This window comes from Pogona vitticeps, chromosome 4 (genome assembly GCF_051106095.1).
Source record: "Pogona vitticeps strain Pit_001003342236 chromosome 4, PviZW2.1, whole genome shotgun sequence".
Classification (NCBI taxonomy): Eukaryota; Metazoa; Chordata; class Lepidosauria; order Squamata; family Agamidae; genus Pogona; species Pogona vitticeps.
In genome coordinates, this window is record NC_135786.1 from 131,311,817 (window position 1) to 131,334,154 (window position 22,338).

Consider the following 22,338-nt stretch of genomic DNA (forward strand, 5'->3'; position numbering starts at 1 on the left):
GTCGACAGCACATCACACAAGTGAGCCGTTAGCTTTACAAACTGCTAGGCGGTTGACCTACGAGCACAGCAGCTGTGCTTTTATTAACAGTGGAGCCAAAGAAACCAGGACGCAGCCCCTATTGTCTCATCAGGGCGAGGCTGCATCTGACCTGACGGAGGGAGGTTACGGGAAGAGGGCAAGAACAGAAACACCCGACAACGAGAGACGTAGACTTCGGCTTCTCTAGTACGCATGCGCGGACCAAGCCGCGGCCCGAACAAAACGGGGGGACTTTGCGACAGTTAATGTCGTTGCCCTGTCCGCATGCGCAGTCTTTCTCAAAGCAGACAAAATGGCAGCGCCCGTGGACCTTGAGCTGAAAAAGGTATTGGGTGGAGGCGGGAGGGAGTGAAGTGCAAACAAAGCAAAACGCCGGTTAGGAGCTGGTGGAAAATGTTGGAGGGTTTGGTACTCCGAGGCTGCTGCTTTCAGGAATGAGGCGGATGGACGTTGCTGGTTGCCATCTCCTCTCCAGTGGGACTTGTTCGGGGTGGCACGGGAATATCAGAATTCTTTCTTCATATGGACTCCCTTGGGTGCTGTTCTGTTGAAAACAAAGCAACGTCTTTTAATTGCAGTGCCTTGAGTTAGTCGAAACATTGGAAGAGCTCTCCTTAAATGGTTCTATTTCATCCAGCATCCTGTTTTTCCAAGTTGGCAAATCAGATAAGCATCCCATGGAGGTCTCAAGCTCATCTTGAGCCCAACAGCCTTTCGCCGTGGTTGGCCCAGAATTTGTCCTTTGTAGACATACTGGCTGTGATCTATTTAACTGTCATAACCAGTAGGTACTGATCAGTCTCTCTGCCACACTTTGAGTTAATCTTTTCTCAAAGTCCTCTAAGTATACTATAGCTGTCACTGCTTCCCGAGGGGGTTAATTTTGTAAGTTATGATGTTTTGCATTAGGAACTTGCGTGCCCTTAATCTAGAATCCGTCAGTTTCTTTGTATTCTAGTATTGTTGGAAGTGAATGTCGTGTTTCTTTCATCCCAGCAGTGTACAATTTTATTGTAAAACAAGGGCTTGAATTAAACAACATTTAGTTTGAGAGAAGAACAATTAATCAGTGCACCAACAATGATGGAAATTGTAAATTAAGGCACTCATTTAAATTCTGTGCCATGTAATCACTAAATACCTACATTCTTCTGTTTTATGCTGACAGCCAAGCTTCCATGTATCCATTTCACCTCTTTTTCTGTTAGCCTGAGTTCTTTTCTGAAGTTTGAGGGAATGTTGAAGCCCAGGATTCATATTATGCCAGACTTAAATAAGGATATCTGCTTTTGAATTCTAAACTCTTAGTTTTCACAGTTGACTAGTTACATAACTCATTTTAAGTTGCTTCTCCAGAGTTTATTAAATACATTAATTGTATACAAAATGAAAGCTTATTAATTCAGTTACAAAATTTGAAAGGATTTAAACAAACAACCTTGTATGTGTGTTTAATAATAATAATAATAATTTATTGTCATTGTCAGTATATACACATACAATGAAATTCACAGACACCCAGAGACCAGACACATGCACAAACATAAAATTCCCCAAACACTCCCCACCCACTAAAAGTCCCCCACTAAAAATACAAACATCTACCCCGCAGGCCAAGTAACACAGTCCAACTAATTATTCACTACTGGTGGTCTTTAAGCTCATTATTAATTGCAATTACAGCTCTGGGATAAAAACTATTGAGAAAACGTGTGGTCCAAGTCTTAATTGTTCTATATCTTCTGCCAGATGGTAGCAGTTCAAAAAAGTTATAAGCAGGATGGGAAGAGTCTCTCAGGAGACTAAAAATTAAATATTGCTGCATGGTGATCTTCATTAACTAAGTTGGATATGTGCATCAATGTGAACATGCTTCCACACTTGTGTTTAGTTCTGCATTTTTTTGCCATCCTTGTCCCTCCTTATCATTATTGAAATATTCAATTCATTCCAAATTCCTAAAAGCTGATGTTGGTGGGATAGTGGTTCTACTTGAAGAAAAACAAGATCCATTGCTTGCTTATGCTGTTGGATTTAGGATTGCTTCTGCATCTGCTGTGGCCAAAAATGCCGTTGTCTAGTTTCAAGTAGTGTGTTAGCTGTCCTTCCAGAGGAAGGCAGTGATCCATGCCTTACCTGCCTCATTTAGAGAACAACAAGTTCTGTATGTTGCTGCTCATTGAAAATTCTTCAGAAACTACGGCTAATGCAAAATGTAGTAAATTACAACTAGAATAGGCCCATTTAATCAATTGAACTTAAGGGGTTGAGTCACCACATTTCTAACTGATCTGATGGACATATTCTAGCTGTGACTTTCTACTGGATCCTAGTAATTCTGTTCTTTGGAGACCATATGGTATATTTTAAGTTTTAAACTATTTACACTGATTTCTGAGACTGGTTCAGGATGGTGGTTAAAGCCCTAAAAAGCATGGTGCAAGAGTGTCTGACTTTTTGTGTACAAGCCTATTTTAATCTCTGATCTTTGTCAGTAGATCTCAGGACTAAGTAGAGTGTTTGTTTGAACTTCTATCCCGTCCATTAGGTGGACAAGCCACTATTCTGTGTGGCTTTCAGGATATCACAAAAACATACAATACAACAGTTAGAAAAAAATTGAATATATAAAAGCAAAAGCTGTTTGGTGAATCATGGGCTGACGTAAATTCAGTACAAAATTAATATTACAAAGGGGTGAGGTTTTTAAAGGCCTGGGTTAAAAACCAGGTTCACTTGTTACTGAAGCTCAGGAGGGTGGGGCCCAATCACACCTCTACAAGGAGGGAATTCCAGAGTGGGGCAGCCACTACCGAGAAGCCCCAGCCTCTGGTTGATGACTTCTAGGCCTCTCTCAGAATGGCCACCCACAGCATCAGGGATTGGGAGGTGCAGGTGAGATGGGAGGATGACCTGAGGGAGATACGTTCTGACAGGTAACAAGGTCCTAAACCCGTAAAAGGCTTTATACATTAACATCAGTGCCTTGAATTTGACCTGGAAGCATACTGGCAGCCAGTGCAGGTGAGCCAGGATGGGTGAAATACGGTCAAATTTAAATGTATCAGAGACCAGCCTGGCTGCTGCATTTTGCGCTTGCTGCAGCTTCCGAACTGTCTTCAAGGGCAGCCCCAGGGACAAAGCATTGCAATAATTGATCCTTGAGATTAGCAACGTGTGAACCAATGTTATTAGAAACTTCCTATCAAGAAGGCGGTGGCAATGTGCAATTTGACTCAGATGGAAAAAGGCAGATATGGCCATGGTCAAGATCTGCTTCTCCATCAAGAGGGCTGGGTCCAAAAGCACACCCAGATCATGGGCTTGATCCTTCAGGGAAGTGTGATCCCACTAAGATCAGACAACAGACCCCTTAACCAATTAGGATGTCCTCCCAACAGCAAGATCTCCTTCTTGTCAGGATTCACCTTCAGCCTATTTGCCCTCATCTAGTCCCTAACTGCGGCCACAAAATGCTCTAGGGTCTGTATAGCTTCCCCTGCTGAAGAGGAAAAGGAAAGACAAGAGTTGCGTGTCATCAGCATCCTCATGACATCGCATTCCAAATCTCTGAATGACCTCCCCCAGTGGCCTCATGTAGATGTTAAATAGCAAGGAGAGATGGTTGGCCCCTGTGGGACACCACATTATAATCTCCACAGGGATGAACAGCTTCCCCAAGCTGGACTCTCTGGCACCAGCCATCAGGGAAGTAACAAAGCCAGCATAATACTAGGCCTCCAATCACCAGTCCCAACAACTAGTCCAGGAGGATACAGTGGTCAATGATATCAAAGGAGGCTGAGAGATCCAGGAGAACCAACAGGTTTATATTGACCTGGTCAGCTTCCCATAACCGGTCATCTAGCAGGGTGACTAAAACTGTCTCAGTCCCATGATGTTGGCCTGAACTCTGAATGAAATGGATTCAGACTATTGTTAATTATCCAAGAACACTTGCAGGTGGTCAGCTACCAACATCTTAGTCAGTTTCGCCATTAATGGTGTGTTAGCAACTGGATGATAGTTCAGGTCATTGGTTGATAAGGTGGCTGTTTTCAGAAGGGGTATCCTTCTAGATGGAAGGTAAATATCCTTCCTGTAAGGAGGAATTCACTATCTGAGTGGCCCATTCAGTGGTCACTGCCCTGGCCGATTTTAAGATCCAGGAGGAGCATGGGTGTGATTGAGGCAATGGGCTGAGCCGGTTCCCTTGCACCTGTCCAGAGGAGGGAATGTTAGAACCCAGAACTGGAACCAAATGCCAACCCCAGGTTCTCGTGAAATGGCCAACAAATCCTCCAGCACCATATCTCCCCCTCCCCATCACCACCAATATTCCATTGTGCCCCCACATATTTAATTTTCCAGGTTTAACCCTCTACCACCAGGCCTTAATTCCACCACCATACCAAAAAAGGAAAAAATTAAAATATATATATAAAATATCCCACCCCATTTAGTCCCAAAACCAAAGAAAAAGGTCCCTAAACTAAACTTCTGAAAATTAAATTTACAAAAAAGGCTTAAAACCCCTAAGGAAAACAAACTGAAGACTAACAAGAAATAATTATGACCTAATAAATACATAAGAAAAATAATAATAAATACAAATAATAGTGGGCATATACAGCAAATGTATGATAAACACACAAGTGTTAAGGCAACTACACCAAAGAAAAGGTCCAAGAAGCTATGGACATGTTTGCACTAAAGAGGTGAGTCCAAGAGTGGAGACGCTCTGGGCAGGTGGGAAATGGCAGCTGATGGTGTTCAGTATCAGGCCCTTCAGCACTCAATGTTCACAGACTTAGCTGGGCCAACTAAGTCCAGAGAGTACCCTCCAAACAACAGTCTTTTGAGTGTCAATGTCCCCACCTTCATAACTAACCTCCCTAATCTCTGGGTTCCAGTCATCTTCGGCTAGCTGAAATGCCACCATCCAAACTGACCCTGTCGTCTAGAATGATCTCACCAGCTCATGTCCAAGCAGGACATGGTTTCAGCACAACTCCTTCATCCTCTCTGTCTGCTCCAGACCTCTTTCCATTCAACAATCCAGCACACATTCATCTGAGCCTTTGTCTGCCCTCCAAACGTTCCAATCTGTGCTAGTTAGCCTCTTGACCCAGTTCTTATCATCTTCACATATTTCTGTCTTCCTTTATGGTGATTGTGTTAAAATCTATACATCCTTGCTGTACAATAGAGCCAAGTATACATAGAAATATACTAATAATTCTACGGTGTATTAAGCTAATGTTATGTTATATTGTACAGTTGTCAATACACTCTACACTTTTATTTTGGATTGTTAACTGCATTTCTTGGGCTGCTAGCTTTTTATTGATGACCATGAACTTGGTATCTTAGCAGTCAGTTTTAGCTTGTGTTTATTGCTTATTTCATTGATTTTACTGAGTAAACTTCAGAGACCATCTGTATTGTCATCCAGTGCCACTGTAATATCTGCATATTGTATGTTCTTGGGACCCTTTACATTTCAGTTAGCTTTCCTAAATATGTTCTTAGAATACAAATTGAAAAATAGTGCTGATATAGTGCACTCTTATCCTGTTCCTTCTTGTATCTCTATGTTCTGTCATCTAATCCAGGGGTCCCCAACCCCTGGTCTGTGGCTCTGTGCTGGTCCCTGGGCTTCGCAGTACCAAGCTGCAGAGAGAGATCTCCCGCCCCTGTGCATGCGTGGGTGAGCGGGCATGTTCGTGGATGGGTGTGACACATTTGCATGTGGGCGTGGTGTGCTCGGGAGTGGGGGTGGTGCACTCATGGGTGGGCGTGGCACGCTTGTGCACATCACTCACCCATGAGCGTGCCACACTCATCCGTGCATGCGCGCAAGCGTGCCACGCCTATAGTCAGTACAGCAAGCATACATATCCACATTCTTATCACAGTATCACTTGCTATTTACATATTGGTAGAACAGTGCTTCCATGGCTCCAGAGTCTCCTGTGAATACAAATTGTGTATGTTCTGCTCCTTCTTTACACATATAAGTTATGCAGTGTATTATTTTAAAAACAGCCTTAAGTAACTGGCTCAATGAATTTATTTCTCTATTTACCTTTTTGATCAATTGAATAAACATTGATCCCTGCCATATTTCAGGAATGATTACTATTTTTCAGATGTAACTGAAAAAATTAATTAAAATATTTAGCTCCCATCATCTTTTAGATTTAAGAGGCCCGTGAAAATATCCCAGAATCAAAGAGTTTTGCTGCTTTTTATTAGTTGTACAGTACTGCATTTTGAATTTTAGATTTATATATTTCCAGTCTAGTTTTTACTGTGGCTGTTGCCCCCTTGATCCTTTTCAAGCTCATTGAAGGAATTCTGAGTACTGTACTCTCTAGGTTTTGTATTTCTGGACATCATCCAAACCTCCAATTTTGATTCAGATACTTTTATGTAGTTTTGTATTAATGTTTTCTTTATTTTTCCATTTTCATCTGTACTCCATTATCTCTGTTTCTAGTTTTTTACATTTCTTCTTTATAGGTTGCTCTTAGCCATGTCAATTAAAGCCTTCATTAGTTTAGAGCAAATTACATTTCAATCTGAGCTAGCTGAGTATGCAGTCTTATCGGTCCTTTCAGGAATTTCTTCCATAATAATAGTATATAAAATTGGATCACTTTGATGTTTATTTTATATGCTTTTCTTTTTTCTTTTCTTTTATTTGAAATTAGCAACAGTGACGTCAGAATGATGTTCTGAATTTAGATCAGCTCCAGGATAGGGTTTCACTGATTTGTTAATGATTAACTAGAATATAATCTGTTTGATGTTTTACAATGTTGTTGCTAGGAAATATTCATAAATTCTGTCTTCTTGATGGTAGTTTGAATTCAGTGATGTCAACTACAAGCGCTTCTTCACAAAACTATATAATTTTCAGTATACATTTCATTTTTCTAGTCTGTACTTCCCTTCCAACAAAATCTCTGCAGATGTCTTTCCCTCTCTCTGTGCGGAAATCACTGATTGAGAAATTTAGTCGTTTTTTAACTTATTTACTTACTGTTTAATTTATATAGTGCCCCATTAGTGCAGGAGCACTATTCTGGGTGGTTTAACAACAAATTAAAACATATAAACAGTAACTGGTAAGATTAAGATTAAAACACATAAAAACCAATGGCACCATGAACAATTTCCTAGTTCTAGCAGGACAGGAGTTAAGCAATCCATCAACCAGGGTCAATATGAAAGGCCTCTCTGAAAAGAAATGTTTTGACTTGCCTTCTAAGTGACAACAGCGAGGGAGGCAGGCATAGCTCCTCCGGGAGCTGGTTTCGTAAGGTTACAGCTACCGCGGAGAAGGCCCTTTATCTTGTAGAAGATTTCTGGTCTTCCCTTGGGGTTGCTACATGGAGTAGCTTAGTGTAGAATGATTTGGTGGGCCAGGTAGGTGAAATAGGGGAGGGACACTCTATTTCATGTTTTTATAACAGTTTTGAGTTCTTCATGGAATGTTCTGTACTTTCACCATGTTTATCAGCAGTTGGAACATTAATACATTGCTTATAAAGTGTTGCTATTTATAGGATTTATTTTTTTATTGAGTATGCCTTACTTGGTCTGTGTATGGAGAGTTTGAAGTGGCTGCATTTAGATCTTACGTTGGGATGATTGCAATAGTATGATGGTGCTATGTATTATTACTGCCTCTATAAAATAACTCCTATACTAAAAACAGAAACAAAAACAAAAGTATTATTGCACTTTTAAGACTTAAATTTATTTCAGTGTGTGTTTTCATAAATTACAATCTACTTTTTATACACAGCTAAGTTGATTATTATACTAAACATGTACTTTGTGACAAGTGTGTGTTAAGCCTTGAGAATGTGCACTATTAGCTCATGGAGCTTAGAATCAGCATGCTTGAAACAGTTTATCCTCTACTACTACACAGCAATTAAATGGTGTTAAGACCCCTCCCTCCCTACAGTTGCTGTGTAGGACAAGTCCTCTAGTTGTTGAATGAAGGGAGGTGGTGAGTACACTTTGCTAGCCAGGCAAGTATCAATGAATGAGTCAGGCCAAGTTGTTTCACTGAAAAGGAGTAGAAAAAGTAGGGAGGGGTTATAGTCAGTGCCATAAATATTTGCTTCTTCTGTGGTTATTGGAGTATTGTTTTTATTTGTTTTTATAAGGTTGGATTGGTTACTGTAGAAACAGACTATGAGTATCCTTCATATCAGGGCTGAGCAGAAGAGAGTTATAAAGGGGAGTTTGGAATCTGCTGCAAGATACCTGGCTATTGCTAAACAAGCAGCAGGTTTCTAATTTCCCTTTGTTTAATGGGGGTAGAAAAAAGTTTCCCCAATCTCTAAATTAGGTGAAGGGGAATGGGTGGAAACAAGGAGTAGATTTTTGTGAGAACATACTTGTAGTCTGATTCCTGATATAGATCCTAGTCTGAGCCCAGAGACATCAAGTTCTTTATCTGTGAAGATTCTCAGCCATCCAGGTGTGACTATCTGGAAGTTGAGTCATGGCAACTGGACTTTATTGATTGATTGATTGATTGATTGATTGATTGATTGATTGATTTGATTTGATTTGATTTGATTTCTACCCCGCCCCCTAGACAACGTCTACTCGGGGCGGCTTACATATCTTAAAACATATTAAAACAGCTTATAAAACGTATATAGTGCAATTATTATAATTAATTCTTTCTTATTAGGTTGCAACCTTTTGCTACTCATCCAAATAGCTTTTTCAGTCTTCGTAGGAGATCCATGTGAAATCAACCACGAATCAAAAAGTACAATATTTTGAAGCCAAAAAAGGTTTTTAGGGACATTGAGGGTTAAAAAAAGATATGGGAAAATAAAATATATGTAATATTATTTTTGAAAGCCTAAAAACTGTAGCAATATAAAATGATAAGTGCATAACTTAATTAACATATACCATTTTACTATTTGGCATATTGAATTTTACCAATATGAAAGCCTTATTTCTTGTGCAGACCAAATGATGTATATGCCCTGTGTTAAAGAGAGGGTTATAAACTGCTGCATCTTATACTACCTATGATAATGTATTACAGTTTTTGTAGTTTAAAAATAGGGGGGGGGGAGGAATGAAAACAGCATCCACAAAATAAGATGTATTTGGATGGAAACAGTTTTGCTTCTACTGTGAATGTCTCCCTCAAACCAAAATGAGGGTTACCCGAAAAGGCAAGCAGTTGTCTGCAAATAATGAAAAAACCCTGCCTCCTTATGCTCCTTCCATGAAGATGACATCAGGCATTAGATGCAGAATGCGTCTTGGAGCTGAGTGTTCTTATTTTTCTACAAAATGCTTAGGACTTCTCATTCTCTAATTCTGTAGACTGTCTCATATACAGATCTTCACACAGTGCAGTTCCTAGCATTTGAATGAGTAATTTATTTTCTTCGAAATTATTTCATTTATTCCAAAATTTCATCAGAATTGTTCTTCCACATTCTTCCAAGTTCCAGTATTCCATTAGAAAAATGTGAATTAAAAATCCTTTAAGGAGGGGGAATGAAAAGAAAATACCGTCCTCCCCCAGTTGTTTCATTTCCCCCCCTAGACCTTTGTGTCCCTGTCAAGAATCAATATTAAGAGATTTGGCAACAGTGAAAAATACTAAGAACCAGATCAGTTTCCATATAATAATCTTTGCTTGGCTGGGCTCCATTCCTTGTCCTTCTTATAGGTGATCCTGAGGTTGAGGGGGATTTGTGCCTTTGAGGGAATGGGAATGAAGGGATAAGGTATATCTTCATGAGAGGCCATGGTGTTCACCATAATTGGAGAGGATAGTACATTGTGATGTGTTCTTGCTTATACATCCTGACCAGAATCCAGTTGGTGTTTGTAAGTTGCTGTGGTTAACTGCACCCTGGTTAACAAGGTACCAGTGCATTTGCGTTGCATGCCTGATTGTGGACACAGAAGCAATATTCTACCTTTATAAACCAGATTTTTTATCTGAGGAATTGAACGTAGATGGCTTTCCTTTCAGAAGAGGATTGAGAATAATGAACTCAAGTTCTCTGTGCCTGAAATGTACAGAAGTACTTTTATGAATAACCATTCCTTCCTCAGGAGTAAAAAAATACATTCCTGTTATTTTGGGATTTTACTATACTTGGCTTCTCAGAACTGGTAAACTTGTCTAATAACATGAATATCGTTTAGAGGTGTGGTTAAGTCAGTCACCGATAATTCACTAACTTATGCTTATGCTGTTTTCCATATTAGGCATTTACTGAACTTCAAGCTAAGGTAATTGATACACAGCAAAAGGTGAAGCTGGCAGATTTACAGATAGATCAGCTGAACAGGACGAAAAAGCATGCACATCTGACTGATGCAGAGATTATGACTTTGGCTGATGAAACGCGAATGTATGAAGGGGTTGGAAGAATGTAAGTAATTCTTCTTCTTCTATCTTGTATATTCAGTTTTGTACCTGAACATACCTGTTATCTATGGTTGTTGTTATCTGTTATTGTTCAGAGCCAAATTTTTTTGAGAATATTGTTGTTTAGTCATTTAGTCGTGTCCGACTCTTCGTGACCCCATGGACCAGAGCACGCCAGGCCCTCCTGTCTCTCAAGAGCCTCCTCCAGCACCACAATTCAAAAGCATCAATTCTTTGGCGGTCAGCCTTCTTTATGGTCCAGCTCTCGCTTCCATACATCACTACAGGAAAAACCATAGCTTTGACTATGCGGACTTTTGTTGGCTTTTTAAGATGCTGTAGAGGTTTGTCATTGCTTTCCTCCGAAGAAACAGGCATCTTTTAATTTCGTGGCTACTGTCACTTTCCCAATACAGTGGTGCCTCGCTTAGCGATGTTAATTGGTTCAAAAAAACACGTTGCTGTGGGAAAACATCGCTAAGCGAAACACCATTTCCCATAGGAATGCATTGAAAACCGGATAATCCATTCCAATGGGAACGGATTACCGTCCTTAAGTGAAAATCTCCATAGGAAACATCGCTAAGCGAAACGTGGTTCCCCCATTGGAGTGCATTGAATAGGTTTCAATGCATTTCAGTGGTTTTGACAGGTCCATATTCACTGTTTTTAAATGTCTTAAAATGTTCAAAAACTGTTTAAAATGCTTGGAATTGTTAGTGCACCCTGTAAAACCTTTGCAAACTTTATTTGGCTTTGTTCTGAGTCTTTGTTAATTTTTGGTGAAGCAAGGTCCCGAACATCGCTATGCAAAATTTCCCCATTGGAAACATCGCTAAACGGAGCGCAAGATCGCTCCAAAAACCTCATCGCTAAGCGAATACATCGTTAAATGAGGCAATCGCTAAGCGAGGCACCACTGTATCAGGGTCTTTTCCAGGGAGTCTTCTGTTCTCATGAGACGGCCAAAGTATTGGCGCCTCAGCTTCAGGATCTGTCCTTCCAAGTAGCACTCATGGTTGATTTCCCTTAGAATGGACTCTCAAGAGCCTCCTCCAGCACAATTCGAAAACATCAATTCTTCAGCAGTCAGCCTTCTTTATGGTCCAGCTCTCACTTCCATACATCACTACAGGAAAAACCATAGCTTTGACTATGCAGACTTTTGTTGGCAAGGTGATGTCTCTGCTTTTTAAGATGCTGTCGAGGTTTGTCATTGCTTTTCTCCCAAGAAGCAAGGGTCTTTTAATTTCATGGCTGCTGTTACCATCTGCAGTGAACATGGAGCCCAAGAAAGTAAAATCTGTTACTGCCTCCATCTTTTCCCCTTCTATTTGCTAGGAGGTGATGGGACCAGTGGCCATGATCTTAGTTTTTTTGATGTTTAGCTTCAGACCATTTTTTGCGCTCTCCTCTTTCACTCTCATTACAAGGTTCCTTAATTCCTCCTCACTTTCTGCCATCAGAGTGGTATCATCTGCATATCGGAGGTTGTTGATATTTCTTCCGGTAATCTTGATTCCGTCTTGGGATTCCTCCAGTGAAGCCTTTTGCATGATGTATTCTGCATATAAGTTAAATAAGCAGGAGAACAATATACAGCCTTGTTGTACTCCTTTCCCAATTTGGAACCAATCAGTTGTTCCATATCCAGTTCTAACTGTTGCATCCTGTCCCACGTATAGGTTTTTTCGCAGGTAGATAAGGTGTCAGACACTCCCATTTCTTTAAGGACTTGCCATAGTTAGCTGTGGTCCACATAGTGAAAGGCTTTTGCATAGTCAATGATGCTGAAGTAGATGTTTTTCTGGAACACTGGCTTTCTTCATAATCCAACACATGTTAGCAATTTTGTCTCTAGTTCCTCTGCTCCTTTGAAATCCAGCTTGTACTTCTGGGAGTTCTCGGTCCACATACTGCTGAAGCCTACCTTGTAGGCATATTGAATGTAGCACCTTAACAGTGTCATCTTTTAAGATTTTAAATAGTTCAACTGGTACGCCATCACCCCCAGTGGCCTTGTCATTAGCCGTGCTTTCTAAGGCCCACTTAACTTCACTCTCCTGGATGCCTGGCTCAGGGTCAGCAACCATAATATCTGGGTTATCCGGTATATCCAAATCTTTCTGGTATAATTCCTCTGTGTATTCTTGCCACCTCTTCTTGATGTCTTTTGTTTCTGTTAGGTCCCTCCCATTTTTGTCCTTTATCATATTCATCTTTGCAGAAAATGTTCCTTTAATAGCTCCAATTTTTCTGAACAGATCTCTGGTTTTTCCCTTTCTATTATTTTCCTCTATTTCTTTGCATTGTTCATTTAAGAAGGCCCTCTTCTCTCTCCTTTCTATTCTTTGGAAGTTTGCGTTCAATTTTCTGTAACTTTCCCTATTTCCCTTGCATTTTGTTCCCCTTCTCTTCTCTGCTATTTGTAAGGCCTTGTTGGACAGCCACTTTGCTTTCTTGCATTTCCTTTTCTTTGGGATGGTTTTTGTTGCTGCCTCCTATACAATGTTACGAGCCTCTACCAAAGTTCTTCAGGCACTCTGTCCACCAAATCGAGTTCCTTAAATCTGTTCTTCACTTCCACTGTGTTTTCATAAGGGATTTCGTTTAAATTATACCTGACTAGCCCAGTGATTTTTCCAGCTATTTATTTATTTATTTATTTATTTATTTATTTATTTATTTATTTATTTATTTATTTATTTATTTATTTATTTATTTATCTATCTATCTGTCCGTCCGTCCGTCCGTCCGTCCGTCCGTCTGTCCGTCCACCCACCCACCCACCCACCCACCTATCTTGATTCGATTCGATTTGTATCCTGCCCATCTAGACTACATCTACTCTTGGCGGCTTACAGTAAAAACATGAAAAACAACATATAAACAATTAAAACGGCAATTCAGATCAATAATATTAGTGGCATTCAAGACGGAAAAGCAAAATGGAAGTTAAGAAAAGAAAATCAGGTAGTGACTAGAGGGAAGGCCTGCCTAAAGAGCCAAGTCTTAACTTGGCTCTTAAAAACACCCAGCGAGGGTGCCAGGCGAATTTCTGATGGAAGTTTATTCCAAAGTTCTGAGCATCCCTTGGCATTAGGCCCCTTGGCCGCCTTTCCTGGCTATATCGAGTGATTCAAGTAGATCTAGGTGGGAGAAGGCGTTGCGCTATCTTGCATTCCAGGTTCCTATGCAGTATTTTTCTTTGCAGCATCAGACTTTCCTTTCACTTCCAGGTGCATCCACAGCTGAGTGTCCTTTCAACTTTGTCCCAACCACTTCATTAGCTCTGGAGCTACTTGTCCTTGTCCTCCACTCTTCCTCAGTAGCATGTTGGACGCCTTCTGACCTGAGGAACTCATCTTTCAGCATCATATCTTTTAGCCTTTTGCTTCTGTCCATGGAGTTTTCTTGGCAAAGATACTGGAGTGGCTTGACAGTTCCTGCTCCAGGTGGATCGCGTTTAGTCAAAACTCTCCACTATGACCTGTCCATCTTGGGTGTCCCTGCACGGCATAGCCCATAGCTTCTCTGAATTACTCAAGCCCCTTCACCACAACAAGGCAGCAATCCATGAAGGGGGACTAACACAGCTACTTCTTCTTAATCTACTAGTAATGTTGCATACTTCTTCTGGAGTCAAGGATGGGGTGGCTTTTCTTTTAAAAAAAAGACCTGCTATCATTATAAAGGCTATTTTGCCAGTTTTCAGGGTTAATATCTCTATCATTTGTTAGACTAGAAGTCTTCCTGCATATTTATAACCTGGAATGTCAGAAATGGGTTCAGGTGGAGAATCAGAGTATGATGAGAATAGCAATGTTTGAGAGTCTGTGGGAATGTTGATGTCTCTCAGAATTGGATCTCCTTTCTCCACTTATAACCTGTCAGTGGACCCGGAATATGCCGTGTGTGTGTGTGTGTGTGTGTGTGTGTGTGTGTGTGTGTGTGTGTGTGTGTGTGTGTGTGTGTGTGTGTGTGTGTGTGTGTGTGTGTGTGTTAATTTGGGGGGGGGGTTATGTGTGCTGATCTGGATGTTGTCAGTGCTCCCCTCCATCTTTGTCAGTGTGGCAAAATTTGAATATTTATGGAATACAATTTATGGACTACTGTAGTACAAAAGACCTAATGACTGTTCCTGCTACTGTGCAGGCAGTGGGACTGGAACCGAGTGCCTGAGCAATGTATAGTCTCATTGTGCCCTGTTCAGAAATCCAAGCTAAAGAGAGGAAGTTTTCCTTTACAGTTTTGACATCTCAGGATGACAAGTGCCATGACCTTTTTATTATCTGGACTGTATTCTGAAAGGTTCTTTTCTACACACTCATATATTGTAAAAGGAAGCCGTGCAAGTGTCCAAACAGAGCATTCTGCATCTTAAAATTTCATCATGGTTCCAAAGTAAAACATTGATGTCAGTTCGCAAGTAGCTGAAGCAGCAAAACTAGACATTGGTGTGTATGAGTGTATCAAGCTACATAACAAGTCTTTCAAAAGAATATGAACTAATAGAATTAAAATGCACTGGCAAGATGCCAAGATCCTGGACTATCTTTTGAGCAGCAGATACTGTTTGCCTACAGTATGTACAAATTCATCATACCCTACTATGCAGTGTTGGCTTTCCTTGTATGAAGGCAGAAATAACTGTTGGAAGAGAAAACAGCATTAATTCTGGTCAGGCTTCTTAATTGAAGCGTGGAAGAGAGTGACCTGAAAATCTACATGTTGCATGTAGTGTTCTTTTCATTGCTTTTATTTTTATTTCTTCTGTTCTTGCTGCTACTGTTGCTTTATACAAATATAGTCTGGTATGTGATGAGATTATTGATTTCAGAGGGACTTCAGTGTGCCACATATTTCTGACTGAGCCTGTATTTGAATAAACATGCATAAGAGTGTGGCATTAAGTCCACTAAAATCCCCAAATATATGTTGCTTACAGCTGCAGCTTATTTTGGGTTTTGTGGGGAGGTGGTGTATTTTGATGTTCCCAAACTGAGTCATGCTACGCTACGCGAGATGTTAGTTGCTACAGGGTGCTTTTTAAATGTCTGCACCAGCATATATTTATATGATATCTGTCCACTGCCCCATGGGTAATGGTTTTTGCAAGCCACAATAAATCTTGGGGCACTGTTTCAATTTATGGTTCACTTTGAAATGTTTGCTACAGAAAACTGCTTCTTTATAACATAAATGTTAGTTCTGCTGCTGTATCCCTAAAATGTTTGTACCAGCATTTTAACAGTAGAATATTTAGGAAAAATCAGGCACTCTTGACTCCTTGCTTTCTCTCTCTCTCAGTCAAACCATGATATCCTATATATGCACTCATCCTAGCATTAAACACATGCTGTGAATAAATGTAGTGTATGATATCAAGAGAGCACTAAAGTTGCATACAGATGGATTATACTGTGAAGGATGCAATATAAAGTTTCATTGAGCTCCTGGAAGCAAGATGGGAGACAACAATGAACCAGTATATGTACACAGTCGAAATATGAAGTGCAAAAAAGGAAGCAGTCCCTGATTTACATGCCTGTATGGCCAAAGTTAGTTTTGGTATTCCTATTGATACCATAGGAAACCTAGGACTCATTTAAAGCAGCAAGTATACATTATATCTCATTTTTATTGGATCACCTCTCTTGTGGACAGAAGGAATATTGTAGACATAGTATATCTTCACTTCAGCAAAGCTCTTGGCAGAGTGCTCCATGATATTCTGATTAGCAAGCTAAATAGGTGTGGGTTGATTAAGACAACTGTCAGGTGGATACACAGTTGGCTACAGAATTGTACTCAGAGGGTGATGATTAATGGCTCCTTCTCAAACTGAGAAGATATATCAGGTGGGGTAGCACAGGGTTCAGTCCTGGGATCAACGCTCTTCAGCATTTTTATTAATGACATGGGGTCATCAGGGGGTACAGAGAATGCTAATCAAATTATCAAATTTATGGGTGACACAAAATTGGGTGGAATAGCTAATACTCTGGAAGACAGAAAAAAAAGAAATTCAAAATGATCTAGATAGGCTTGAGCACTGGGCTGAAAACAACAGAATGAAGTTCAACAGGGATAAGTACAAAGTATTACACCTCGAAAAAAGAAAACAAACACAGAGGTACAAGATGGGGGATACCTGATTTGGCAATACTACGAGTGAGAAGGATCTTTGAATCATCATAGATCACAAACTTAATATTAGCCAACAATGTAATGTGGCTACAAAAAAGTCAAATGCTCTTTTAGGCTGCATTAACAGAAGTATATTCTCCAAATCCCGCAAAGTACTAGTTCCCCTCTATTCATCACTGGTTAGGCCTCATCTTGAGTACTGTATCCAGTTCTGGACACCACACTTTAAGAAGGATGCTGACAAATTGGAACAAGTTCAGAGGAGGGCATAAGGGTGATCAGGGGGCTGGAAACCAAGGCCTATGAGGAGAGTGAAAGAACCAGGCATGTTTAGTCTTGAGAAAAGAACACTGAGGGGAGATATGATGGCACTTTTCAAATATTTGAAAGACTGTCATATGGGGGGAGGGGGGCAATATCTCTTCTCAGTCATCCCAGAGTGCAGGACATGCAACAATGGGCTCAAGTTACAAGAAGCCAGATTTCAGTTGACTATCAGGAAAAGCTTCCTAACTGTTAGAGCACTACGACAATGGAACCAGTTACTTTGATGGTTGGTAAGTGCTCTAACACTGGGAGGCATTCAAGAGAAATTTAGACAACCACCTGGGATTTGTATTCCTGCATTGAACAGGGGTTGGACCCAATGGCCTTATAGGTCCCTTCCAACTTCATTATTCTATGATCCTGTGATATACACTTAACTTGTAATTAGCCCACTGAACTCAGCAAGGCTTGCATTTGAGTAGACCTGTGTTGGATTACAATGAAAATCTGTTATATGCTTGATTTTGGCTAGATTTCAGAGATAGGCAGAATATGCCTCTGCTTTTCTTGGCATGAAGACACAGCTGTGGGGAAAATGTCACCTGCTAAATGTTTTGCTTCAAAAAAAAAAGGGAAGAAAAAAAAAGAAAAAGAAACAGGTCCGTCTGCTCTAAGGAGAGGGAACAGCATCTATCTCACTATAACTCATATTTGTGTTAGCTTCCTCAAGGAGTACAGAGTCAGTCTACAGCTCTAGCATATTACATTACTTATGCAAACAGAAATAACCACACAGCTTCCAAATGAGGATTTTTGCATTGCTAGACACTTAACTGGATAGTAGATTTATACCATTGTCCATAATTCACCCCCTTTCAAATGAGGTAACATCTCTGAAACACAACTTGAGACAGTACGCACTGATAAAGATAGGCAAGGATTAGTTTTTAAATGATTGTTCTTGTTGTTTAGTCGTTTAGTCGTGTCCAACTCTTCTTGACCCCATGGACCAGAGCAAACCAGACCCTCCTATCTTTGATTGTCTCCCGGAGTTGGGTCAGATTCATGTTGCTCGCTTCGATGACACTGTCCAACCATCTTATCCTCTGTCGTCCCCTTCTCCTCTTGCCTTCATACTTTCCTGACATCAGGGTCTTTTCCAGGGAGTCTTCTCTTCTCATGAGATGGCCAAAGTATTGGAGCCTCAGCTTCAGGATCTGTCCTTCCAGTGAGCACTCAGGGTTGATTTCCTTCACAATGGATAGGTTTGTTCTCCTTGCAGTCAAGGGGACTCTCAAGAGTCTCCTCCAGCACCAAAATTGAAAAGCATCAATTGTTCGGCGGTCAGCCTTCTTTATGGTCCAGCTCTCACTTCCGTACATCACTACAGGAAAAACCATAGCTTTGAGTATTCAGACTTTTGTTGGCAAGGTGATGTCTCTGTTGTTGCTTTTTTTTTTTTTGAAGCAAAACATTTTTACATTAGCAGAAGTAAATTGATGATTCCAGTAGAATTATGGGAAGAGAAATTCAGGAAGGGAGGCACTGAGCAGTGGCAGTAGCAGTGGAAGGTAAACTCTTGGATGATCTTTTGTAGACAGTGGCAGGGAAACTCAAGCAAAACCTTGTTAGTACTACTCAAACAACGCCAGTGGTAAACCCATCTGAATATTTTATACCTTGAAAACCCTGTGATGAAGCAGTCCAAATGAAACAAGAGATAATGCCGGAAGATGACACTTTCAGGTCAGAAGGTGCTCAGTTAACTGTTGGCAAGAGCAAACAATGCTGCTGCTTTTGAAGAGTCTGGATTAAAACTGAGACAACATTTAATGGCCCATTTGCACAGTGGCAAAAGGAAAGTCTGATGCTGCATGACACATACAATTGGAACATGAAATGTGAGAAGTATGGAATGTCTAAATTACTTGGTGTGCAATCTTATTAACCCATTGTGGTGCCGGGCTTCTATGCTGGCCAGATTTACTATTTTCCCCTCTGCTGTTCTTTTAGGCAGATATTGTAATTTTAGGCAGATATTGTAAAATCCCCTTTAAGAACCGTCAGTGTAAGCATTGTCTAGTAGAACCGGACTCAATCCCACATATTCTTCTTCCCTACATTTAGCGAGCCCCATCAATTACTACTTAGCTCTATTATTTCAAATTTCATTGGCTCCCCTGAGAGCTTAATCCAAATGATGTTAGCAGATAAACAACCTGATTTGACTGAGCGGGTAGCTGAATATCTTGCTATTGTAATGAACTAGACTGACTGTGCCAAGGAGCTTTGACGTAACTTGACCATATTTATCTTACTGTAGTAGAAAGCATAATCTTTATTGTACAATTACTGGGTTTTAATGCCAATAAATGCTTTAATAATAATAAAAAAAACTTTGATGTGAGTGAAGTAACATGATCAGAACAGGACTTTTTCAATGAGACAGAAAACATACTTTCAAAATGACAAACTGAGAAGAAATTGTGGGTCTTTGATAGGGAAACAAGATGTTGCACAGGCAGTTTGGTTTTGTAATGTAAACTCTTAACTGAGTAATATCTACCACACCTCTTGGGAATCTGAAAATAACCATCATTCAAACCAATTCTCCAGCTACAGATGCTGAAGAAGTAACAGAAAAGATTTGTGCAATGTTTAGGAAAATGCTGATCACACACCAAAACAAGATGTGCTGATAATTATGGGTGACAAAAGTGCAGAGGTGTGAAACAAAGCAGAACCAAACATTTGCCCAGGGAAATGGGATATTAATTCTGAATGGAGACACTACTAGTAGAGCAAGCAGTCTTTACAGATTGTTGTCACCATGCCCTGAACTGTTTGATTGTTGCTGTTCAGTAAATGTAGAAGCCATGCCTGGGCAAGGTGTGGCAATTCAGCTAAGGTCAGGGGCCTGTTTGTGCAGGTTCCTATGTGGTTTTTTTAAAGTAAGATGTTGATTGGTTATTTGTATAGTTTATATATAATAAACTAGCTTATTTTATGTTTCTACCGTCTCCTTTTCTCACACTATTATAGGTTTATCCTTCAATCCAAAGGAGTAATTCACAACCAGCTCTTAGAAAAGCAAAAAATAGCAGAAGAGAAAATTAAGGAATTGGAGGTAAGTTTTGAATTCTTAAAATAGTTATACTCTTACAATGCTTGCATGTCTTTGAGCTGGCGTGATCTAGCAGTGGATGTGGCAAAAGGAAAATGTCCTGGCCACTGCAACTGAGGATGCTAAAGACAGTCCTACTAAACTGCTGCCTCTTGGGTAAGTGCTAAAGGAACTTTTTCACTTAGAGATTGGAAACCCAGGTCTTGCCCAGATCAGTGAGATGAGCCTCCTGGACAAAGACCCTGGCATGACAAATATTTTTGTGGCATGCATTTGTATGTCTCTTGTGGAGGGAGATCTTCTCACACTTTCCTCATCTTTGAACATCTATTTTTGCTTGTTTATTTTAAATGTAGAGGAGGGAATAGATATGTTTAGGGACAACTGCACTAATGATATGAAGTAAGCTAACATTTTAATAACATTTGGGGCTGAATGTCAGGTCTGATCAAATGAAGACAAAGTCTACTTGACTCGACAGTTAAGGACAGCCTTGGCGGCCAGTGCAGGTCAGATGCCCTAAAGGAAAAATGGCAGACATGTTATAGCTATATTTGCTCCTCTTTCAAAAATGTGTTTGGGAATAACAGCTGTCATTTCTCTGTGATGGTGACCATAATGACCTCATTGCTAGGACAGTTGGCAATAGGGTTTGGGGAAAAAGCTCAGAACAAAGTTTCATGTCTTTTATTAAGCTTGTTTTACAGTTAACTGAACCATCATTATTTACGATATTATTATATAATATGGGATTTTTCTATCCTTTCTGTGAAGTGTTATGATAGCATGAAATGAAAGGGTGAATTAGATGATACAGAACAGTAGGTAAGCAAGAAAGGTGATGTATGCCAAAGTCTCCCGCTATTATTACAGTTTTCTTCAGTGGATATGTAAGCAGCAGCATGTATTCAGACATTGTCAGTATACATGTGAAAAGTAGGATATTTAATATAAAACCATCTTGGAAATTATGCCTTTGTTTTTCCGTTATTTGCTTAGCATTTTTTAGTAATAATTGTGTGCTGACAGATAATTTCTGACTCATGGCAACTCTTTCAAGGTAGAGAATATTCAGAAGTGGTTTACAGATATGCAGGCCCATGAGAATCCCAGCAGTGACTCATTAATTGCCAGCAATAAGCAACAGAATGATACACTGTGAATGTGCATACTCCTTTTCCAGAACTCTGGTCTTTTGGTAGAACCTTTTTTTGTGGTGAGGTGAACATTAATTTTTTACTGAGTTTTAGACGTGATTTTGTTTGTAAGAAACTGCATGGTTGAGAATTCACATTTCATAATTAGAGCAAGTTGTGCATAGGAGTTGTAGTTTGACTACTAGGATAATTTGCATTTTAACTGAGAATCCAGAGTGATCTAATTGCCCTTTTCCACCCACTTTTCTTAAAATAATAATTTGTACATTGAGCATCCAGAATTACATACATATTTTTCTCTATCCAGTAAGTATTCCCCAGTGATCGTTCTTGTATATTGACACACACATATACGTATACACACTCACTCACTTCTGTAGCTCCATGGATAGTGTTCTTGGAGCACGTCCATCAGGCCCATCATAACTGGGAAGAAGCAGACTGGAACTTTATGTTGTGACAGGCATTTGCCTAACAGACCTTTATCTTTTTGAAATATCTGCTGCTTCTTTTCCTATTGCAGAGAAACTCAACCAAACATTGTGTAATTGTTGAGCCTTTGGCACTGGAGACCCAGGCAACTGAACCTAGGCAAAACTATGTGCACTATAGATGAATTATGACCTCTGCTGAGTTATTGTTTGTAGTCTTGGCCAGTCTTCTTCATCACTGAAATGTGTGATCTCTCTCATGGTTTAATGATACTGCATATTCTTGATAGATCTTAGTAAGATACGTATGTGCTGGGGTGGGGGTTGGTTTGGAGATATCCTAAAATAATGGGGACGAGCCCTTGTCTCTCAAAAGTACTGACAGAAAAATATTGTGTTTTTCTTTCCTTGTACAGAGACCAACATAGTAGAATAACAATAGGGGAACAACACTGTTTCAGGAAAGCATTATCTATTTTCATTGTCATTTGGTGTGTTTAAACATGGCCTTTTAAAGAGAACAGTTTTGTGGTGTCCTAAAGACATGAAAAACACTCATTTCTCCTTATGGAGGAAGTGATTGTGGGTCACTGTTTTCACTGCTGGTACTTGATAATCCCCTCTACTATTCTTGCCTGCTTAGTCGTCGGGCGTTGTCAGATGAAATAGCTAAAAATAGCAAGTAAGGGGGAGGGAGCTCTGAGATGGATTTCTCCAGTGCTGCGA

At 40.1% G+C, this 22,338-nt stretch overlaps 1 protein-coding gene across 2 annotated transcripts in view; it reads left to right on the forward strand.

The window, feature by feature from the left end:
• The first annotated feature begins 238 nt into the window (after window positions 1–238).
• PFDN1 (prefoldin subunit 1) overlaps window positions 239–22,338 on the forward strand; it is a 48,167-nt gene continuing 26,067 nt past the window's right edge. For both annotated transcript variants that reach the window (XM_020799410.3, XM_072998394.2), the window contains exons 1-3: window positions 239–367; window positions 10,321–10,487; window positions 19,943–20,027. In XM_020799410.3, the coding sequence (XP_020655069.1) occupies window positions 335–367; window positions 10,321–10,487; window positions 19,943–20,027 (285 nt within the window). In that variant the 5' untranslated portion in view covers window positions 239–334. The remainder of the gene's footprint in view (window positions 368–10,320; window positions 10,488–19,942; window positions 20,028–22,338) is intronic.